At 35.4% G+C, this 9,071-nt stretch overlaps 1 protein-coding gene across 1 annotated transcript; it reads left to right on the top strand.

The window, feature by feature from the left end:
• Positions 1-4,569: 4,569 nt before the first annotated feature.
• DIO1 (iodothyronine deiodinase 1) lies at positions 4,570-8,232 on the top strand. The gene is made up of 4 exons (XM_029283124.1): positions 4,570-4,882; positions 6,523-6,666; positions 7,553-7,752; positions 8,164-8,232. The coding sequence occupies exons 1-4, from the start codon at positions 4,570-4,572 to the stop codon at positions 8,230-8,232; spliced, it is 726 nt and encodes a 241-aa protein (XP_029138957.1).
• The last annotated feature ends 839 nt before the right edge of the window (positions 8,233-9,071 follow it).

The raw sequence follows: 9,071 nt of genomic DNA, 5'->3' as shown, positions 1-9,071 counted from the left end.
TGGCAGGTTTTTTCCCCTCAAGAGAGCAACTTGGCTTGTAGGTATCATTTGACATGATCAAGAGTTCCAGAAACTTTCCATTAAGTATACTTCTGCATATAGATATAGTAAGAATATATAGAACTTTTAGATGATAATCCTGTACCTGAAATGTTGGAAATCACTTCTATAAGTTTAGGCTTTTCTGCTGTCCCGTAATGTGCAGCATTTTCCAATCTCACCGTGCTGTCTAGGGATAAATAACTAGAAGGAAGATCATTAGACTTTCTGAAATGCATTTTACATTTGGTAAAACCAAAAAGTACAAGTTAATAACCTTCAAAGATACTTACAGAACATCAGTTTAAAAGAGGTGTATAATACAGCATTATTGTCTTTTTTGCCTGGAACTGATTCATTCCCTGCCAAATAGATTAATTAATGCCTACTCAAAAGTAAGGTAAAAGGTAAAGGGCTCCCTGTCCGACTTGAGGGCACGATGCTCATTTCCGTTTCCTAGCCAAGGGATCCAGCGTTGTCTGAAGACAATTTCCGTGATCGTGTGGCTAACATGGCTATGTGCCAAAGGAGCACGTTACTCAGAAGTAACTTTGTTGAATTTAGAGGCATTACCTGTATGGATTTGTGCATTGGTTTGTTGCCTAACCTTTTCACCAAAGACTTATCTTTCTTCCCAGTCCTTATCTGAATACCATTATCTGGGTTTAAAGCAGTACAGTAATAAAATCAGTGCAATAAAAACAAGTTTTTCTGTCCTTGAACTATAGCTGTCTCAGCCGCTTTTTTAATATTGGTTACATCGTAGGTAAGAATTCAGAAGACTCTGCTTTGTGAACTTTGGGTGTAAAACTTGTTTTAAAATTTAGCTGTTGATCATTGAACATCATCAAAATTTAAAAAAAAAATAATTTAAACATATGTATAATTATACTGTTACACTATTGATCTGGGCAGCAAAAAAATTAATAATAGTGGGGATAGATGGATAGAGAGAACAAAAGAAAGTTGGAATAGGAAAGAAAGCCATTTAGCTCCTTGCCTCAGGCAAAGTGTCTAAATCCAATATTATATTTACATCCATATTATTAAATTTACTCTGTAACAGTTTCTTTGTTAATCACTGAAAGCACTGTGGAAGAGTATAGTTTTTACGTGTATGTCCAAAAGTCAGTAATATGGGAGCAAACCTAATTCTGCAAGACCAAATTCTTCGTAACAAATCTTGCGTAATTTCAGCTTTCTGCCAAAATCTGAACAGTACTATATATGTGCAGAGTTACTACTCTGATATTTCCAAGTGTTGATGGATTTAAAAAAGGATCCTTTTTTCAAATGTACATGTCAGAGTACTTGGCTAACTCATGAAGCAAAACACCTTTTCATCAGAAGTAATTACTTTGAGAAATAATAAATAACAGCTGATAATGCCATCCCTTTAAAACCGTGGTTGACAAGGACATTTTAAGGCATAAGACCACAACAATCAATCTTTGAATATGAATCCTAGAAAAATCAGGACAGATAAAAGGTTTTTTTTGTTAATACAACTATGGAATTCCCTTCCTAGCTTTTCTGATTTCAAAAATAGGTTGGCCTAACTTATGAAAGTCAGGGGGGGTCAATGTATGATAGCTTTCATGGCAGTGTGACAACTTTTTAAAGCCATCTACGGGAAACTAGTGGTGTTCCTTGTGCAATTGGTTGGCCATTATGAAAACAGATTGCTGGATTATGTGGACCAGGGATCCAATTCAGAAAAAAACTTATTTTCTTAAATCCCAGCGCCACCAAATACTGCTTCCTTCTGGAGAATTAAAATCAAAATGAAACTGTTTGAAAATTATTCAAACTATCAACGATGGATTTACCTCTGATGTGCTATTGTTATATAATATTCACCAAACTTGTGGAAATACAGTAGGGCTTAACAAGTTAACATTAGACACCCCTTTCCTTTGATTTCCAGGAATAGGGGATTTTTTAAAAAAAGATATCTGAACAGCAAATTATTTTTTGGAGAGTGCATCCACATGTTTCCAGTACTATTCAAGAAACCCTCATGATTCAACTAAACCAAAGCCCAGCTGTTCTGTACCTGTATTTTGAAGTAAATAAACAAATGATTTAGTTGGAAGAATTCTCTTCTCCTCTACTTAAGGTTTACTGTATGTTATTGATTAGCCAGACTTTAAATGTGTGTACCGTACACATACAGTATATTAGTTTTACTGAAGATTTGGGAACTACTGTTTCAGAAGAGCACTAAACCCATTTTTTAAAACTAGCCCCCCAAATAACTGACATGCACTTAGGGTGGCATAGAATCTTTGCCAGACAACTGTCTATCCCAGCATCTGGCAGCTCAATTCCACAATCTGCTACTCCGTGAAATGGAGATACTGGATCTCAAACTGTACTCTACAGATCATTCTGGTTTGAATGAAGTAGATCCATCAGGTGGTTTGCCTCCCATATTCCTCTGCCAGATCTGCTGCCTCAACTCCTGTCACTGTCAGGCAGCTGGCTAAACCCAAACCATTCGGTGTCTTGGTACCATATCCCTGGATACATTGCCAGTCAGTTGGCCAAATCAGAGTCACGGGTCTTTGTTATTGCACCACAAAAATTAATCATTGGCTGAAAACCGGTTCATTGAAGAATATAAGAGATAATATAAGTAGCAACTAACATTCAGAAACAACAATAATGAAAAGATTTCAAGCGTGTTTAACTACAGTGAGTCCACATGACTGTATAATAATAATAACAACTTTATTGTCACTTTGAATGTACCCCAATCAGCATACATCAAAATGAAATTTCGTTGCATACAGCTCTCAAAGGGTCACCACCTCCAATATACACTCCTTGTTTGTGGCCAGCTCAAGTTTCATATCATCCATTTTAGTCTCTAGGGAAAGAACGATGGCAAACAGGACAGATGGAAATGGAGCTCTATGTGGATTAGCCCTCAAATTAGCTTGTATTCCTGCACGACAATCTCGCCTCCTTTCCTTTTTCTGATCCTGACTGTTCCACCTTTTCCTTAAAGAGGCCTTGCTTCTTTTTGCCCCTGGAGCACTCTGCCACCACCAACAACTCCTCCAAAAGCCTCTCTCTCTTCCTCTGGGCCTGCCAATTGGAAAGCAAAAACTATTTGCTGCCAAGAGTGGAGCTACATTACTCATCACAAAAGTGGGTAAATATACCATTACCCATAGCTAAAAAGCTTACAAAGCCAGTTGTCAAGTATCTGACAAATATAGGAAGAGCAGGCAGGATGAGCTATTGAGAAAATTCCCCCATTCTTCTCATACAAAATCCACAGTGGGGAACTGATATCCCTATCCCTGGAAACCCAGAAGTAATATTTGGTGTGGTTACTATTTTGTGAGATATGATGTAGATTAGAAGAACTGTACACTGTACAGATAAGCACTTCTCAAGGCACTTCCAGCAAGATACAAACTGTACAGATTTATTTAAGAATTTTTTATTGTCAAATTTAGAGATATAATAATAATCTTAGAAAATTTGATAGGTTTGTTCAGAAACAAACTCCTATCTCTTGGTGGTTTATTGTCAGCATTCCTTCCATTATTCGCAAGTTTTTGCACAATCTCTTACAGCATGCTTTTCAAACTTGACAACTTCAAGACATGTGAATCCAATTTTCAGAATTCCCCAGTCAGCGTAACTACTAGCTTGTCTGGTTTCAAAAAGAAAAATTGCATAGCTGGGGAATTCTGGGAGTTGAAGTCCACACATCTTAGGGTTGCCCAGTTTGAAAAACACTTACGCACTGATGGAACACCCAGTACCAGTATTTATAAATAAGGGAGGGCATTGCTACACTTGTGAAAAAGTCAGACCTGAACATGCAGGCAACACCCTACATATTTCAAAAAGCAGTTGATGCTCAAAAACAAAAATAGTGGACTGTTCATTGCTAAAACAAATTGTGGGAATTGCGAACATGATCAAAATAAGTTGGATGAAGTATTCCAGGCGTGGTCTTGGATGTCTCTTCCAACCTAGTCTATTGTAAAAGAGTCTTATAATGATAAATAGAAAGTCCTAAATATCCCACATTTGTATTCCTTGAAGGATAAGCAAGATAAAAACAAGATAAACTTCTGAATACTTGATAGCAACGCAAAATCTATTGAAATCAATGAGACTTGCTGCCCTAGATGGTTTTATATTTTGATTAAACCCTCTAGAGGAGTAGGGTCATTAATTTTGCAAGGAAGAAATCTAGTATTACAATTATTTCCTGGAAAGATTTCTCTGGATTTCAACTCCTAAGTAGATTATATAATCCTTGTTTTCGAACATGTTGGACCTTACAACATTATTTATTTTAACCAACATTCTGTTAAAGGCTTTGGATTTTCTTCAAGGTAAAGAACTGATAACTGTTATGATGTTGGTCATTTGAGGCAGCTAACGAGCCTAGCAATTATTAACTTTAGCTCCGGCTCTCCTTTTTTCCCCCTTTCACTTTGCTCCACATTGAATTCTACTTTGCAGAATACAGCAGTCTCTCCTTCTGCCAAGAGGTTCAGAATGAAGAGATTTATGCAGAGATCCTGGATTCTTCTGCATGTGTGCCTGTCTACTATTATTGGTAAAATCTGTATGTTCTTCTTCCCAGGTACTGTGAAGAGATATCTCCTGAAGCAGAGAGAAAAGAGTAGCAACCCAAAATTCATGTATGAAAATTGGGGTCCAACTTTCTTCAGCTTCCCCTACTTACTCTTTGTCTTGAAAGTCAAATGGAAAAGGCTGGAAGATGAAGCCTTTCAGGGCTGTCCTGCTCCTAACACCCCTGTAGCAGATCTCAGTGGGAAAATTCATCGCATTCTGGATTTCATGCAAGGTAAGTAAACACCAGGATGTTTTTGAGAAATATGGCATTTGCTAATAACATAAGTGAATTTCAAAATCAGGGTACTAATTCTGCTCTACTGACTACTGCTCTACTGACAGAAAGAGTTCATTTTTTTCATGCAGGTGAAATTGACATAAAAGATGTCAACATAATTGGGGAAAGTGTTAAGATGGCACTAGACTTGTTGAGTAGTTTAATTTTGACATATTAACAGAAAATAATTTAACTTAATATATGTATGATTGATGCAGGCAAAATGACTCTCATAAGTAACTTATGCTATTGCATACTGTACATAAAATTACATATTGTATACAAGATTATGCATATGCATGTATTACTGGGTCAAAGGATACACACATTCAAATAAATGTGTTCAATCTATACCTCAGATTTGTTTTCTTAAAAACTATAACAAATGCCTTCACAGAAAAGAAACAGAGCATGATAAAGCTTGAACAAATCAGATACATATCAGCACAAACACAACTGCACTTTGCCCTCTCTCTTAACATATTCATAAGTTATTGGCTTCTACTTCATAGTAACTAATTAACTGCACTGCTTTGGAAATTAACATAAAACCCAACTTGTATACAACCAGCGTTGTACACTTATTTTGCATATTCCAATAGTTGCCATAGGTAATTGAATCAAAATACTTTAGAGAAACAAAGTTACATTTGATAGGAAATCAATAAAGGGTGATGTGAAGAACAAGAGATAATTTTATAATTTGATGTTTTTGCTTCACTGTGATGTGAATCAAGCTACTATGGTTTCTTCAATAAATCCTGGCTTAGTTTTATTGTGAACAGACTCAAGGTTGTCATCACTTAGATCAAGAGAGATTGTACAGATACTCAAATAAAAATCAAAACATTATAGTATACAATTCTACTGCAAATACAAACATAAGTTAAAAGACAAAAATAGCTAACCATATCATAAAATTCCTTCAAACAGAGGCAATATTGAAGAGATCATTTTAATTAGAGGATTTTTTATTGGTGATGCCAATAAGGTTCTAAATCTTTGCTCTGCTTGCAATTATTGTTAGCTTCAGAAAATATGGAAAGGGGACATTTTAAAATGAAATACATGCTGCTGAATACACACAACATTATAATACAACATGCAGATGCTGATTATGTAAAACAAAATATGTTGTTCTTTATCCCATAATGTTTATTGAGAATTAGAATTGTACCATCATAAAATATCCTGGCAAAATTATTCATGTGACATTAGCAGGGTCTTAATAATAAAGGTTTCGTGTTTTGGAATGAATACTTGGAGGCTTCTAGACCAATGTTTTTCAACCTCAGTGCCTTTAAGATGTGTGGACTTTAACTCCCAGAATTCCCCAGCTAGTTCTGGGAACTTGTTCAAAATGGCACAAAAATAAAAGTCTACTGTTAAAGTATTTGGCCCTTTTAAATCTCTCAAATGTTATATTAATCGGCCCCTAAATATTAGGTATCTCATATGGACAAAAATGTGACCAAATTCTTAAAATTACTGTATATGTAGCATTTTAACTGCAAATAACTCCCTAATAAATATGAGAACTATAACAATCCTTATTCTCATCTTTACCCTTCAAGACTGATCTGTGCTTCTTGCAGGTAACAGGCCTTTGGTTCTAACATTTGGAAGTTGTACCTGACCTTCATTCATATTCAAATTTGGCGAGTTTAATAAACTTGTTGAAGATTTCAAATCTGTAGCAGACTTTCTTGTAATCTACATTGAAGAAGCTCATGCCTCAGGTAAGGCAAGTGTGCTAAAAATCTACACTCACTAGATTGTAAATAATTGTATTCCAGGCTACCAATCTGGGTGCATTTCTTCTTAAATATAAACCATAGAGTTTAATGGAGCAGATTTAATATTATGTGACAGAGGAAGCTAATTTAACTTGGAGAACAATTATAGTGCATCTAATACTGTATATATAGTCTCCAAAAACATCCCCCCCACAATATTTGATTGTCTAAGTCAAATGTAATTTAAGAAAGATTGCTGTTGAGATCCAACAGCTAAGAGATAGCATCCTCACTGCTTTCTCTGACACCTAATAACATTTTATCTGCATGAATAGAACCAAAAAATTAATAAAATTCATAGTATCAAAGCCATGGTTTCCCTGTGTATTTATCAGCCAGCAGACTCTGGAAGATGATAAGACAATTGTAGAGTCAACTTAGGTTTAGGCATGATAATAGCCCATAAGACTGAACAGGTTTCATGGGTTTGTACTTCTGGAAGAAAAAGGAAAATAGGAATAAAAGTGGAGTTGTTACAGTACAAAAACCAAGAAGTTCTGGGCTCTTACAGATCCCACTTCTACTATTAAATGTAAGCATGAATGTTGTTGTTGTTAGTTGCAAAGTCGTGTCCGACCCATCGCGACCCCATGGACAATGTTCCTCCAGGCCTTCCTGTCCTCTACCATCTTCTGGAGTCCATTTAAGCTCATGCCTACTGCTTCAGTGACTCCATCCAGCCACCTCATTCTCTGTCATCCCCTTCTTTCTTTGCCATGAAAACCCCATGGACAGTACCAAAAGCATGAATATATCCAATCAATAGTCTAATTCTTGTTAGAATTATTCTTTATTTTGGATGGATTAGATGAATTATTCTTTATTTTAGATGGATGGGCCTTTAAGAACAATATTGTCATTAAAAGTCACCGAACTCTCCAAGATCGTATAGCGGCTGCACAGATGCTCCTAAAACAGCATCCTTTATGTCCAGTGGTTTTAGACACAATGGAAAACCTGAGCAGTAACAAATATGCTGCTCTGCCTGAGAGACTGTATGTACTTCAAAAGGGAAAAGTTGTGTATAAGGTAAAAAAGAAAAGCTATTACAATAAGGTTGGTTGTTTGCAAAGCTAAACATGTACGTGAGACCCTGTGGGAGAGACAAGTTTAGTTTTGGGGAAAATTGTTTTAAATATGCATTATTATGCATATTTTCATAGAACATCTTATGTTTTGCTGTTTATTTTCCATGACTGAGAAAAATAGTGGCATCTAATTCAATGGGAAAATATAATCTTTTCTATTCAATTCTGAAATAATTGGTATCCTATCACTGCTACATGCTCATATTCTTACGCCATATGCTTTCATGAAAAGCCTAATCTTTTAATCTATTTATTTTATAATTATTCTTTTTATATTATTTTACATCCCTTGCCTACACTTTATATTCCCGTCCTTAGAAATTAGTCATGGTATTTATTTTTCCTTTTACAGGGTAGACCAGGACCTTGGAAGTATTGCCCACAAGAAGTTCGTGAATTTTTGGAACAATTTTATATGTAAAAAAACACCTCAATGCAATCTATTTGTGAGCAGCACGTACACTCCATTGCCTGATTACATTTTTAAAAGTATTTTTATTTGTAAAAGGCTGTATTTATTTGGAAACATAATGGTGAAAACCTTACATCATTAATATTCAGCAGTCATGAACTCTCAATTAAACAATAACTTAAGATCTATTTAATATATTTACCCTGGATTATCTGCCAATGCTTATCTGCATTCTTGGAATGGCCAGCAGTAGATGCACAAACCGCTTTACACATTTGAAAACATCTTTGTGGTGAATTTTTTAATGAAGCAAAGCATTCAACTGACATAGTCAAGATAATATGATGGATCGCTTATATACAACAGCCCCTAGATAGTCAAATAGAGCAACAATCTCTTCTTTAGTAACAGGAATGCAACAGTGTACATTTCCCAATTATATTTCTTCTATAAAAGCTGTATTTGTAACCGTTAGTCTGTGGATCTGAACAGAAGCAATCTTTGTACATGTATAGAATCAAATTTCTGGAAAACATTGCTGCAGAACCAGCTGACATTTGTAACAGACAAACATGCATGATTGTTCTCATGAAACTCCTAGCATGTGCTGATGCATTGGATCCTTTGAACCCAAACCACTTAAGAACAGGACTTTTAAAGGTGTCTGCAGAGAAGAATTTTCTGAATGGAATAGTTGTAATAATTTTCTTATTTTTGTTTCTATTAATATTTGTTTATGATAGTCATAATTTAAAACATAGAGGATTATGACCTGATACGGAAAAATATTTATAGAAACAAGATGCAATATTAAACTTGGTCCAAAAATCTTTGTCCAGCTTGAACTT

The sequence above is a fragment of the Protobothrops mucrosquamatus genome, unplaced genomic scaffold (genome assembly GCF_001527695.2).
Source record: "Protobothrops mucrosquamatus isolate PMUCROS unplaced genomic scaffold, P.Mucros_1.0 scaffold24, whole genome shotgun sequence".
In the NCBI taxonomy this organism is placed as follows: Eukaryota; Metazoa; Chordata; class Lepidosauria; order Squamata; family Viperidae; genus Protobothrops; species Protobothrops mucrosquamatus.
This window is presented reverse-complemented; position numbering and strand designations above follow the sequence as displayed.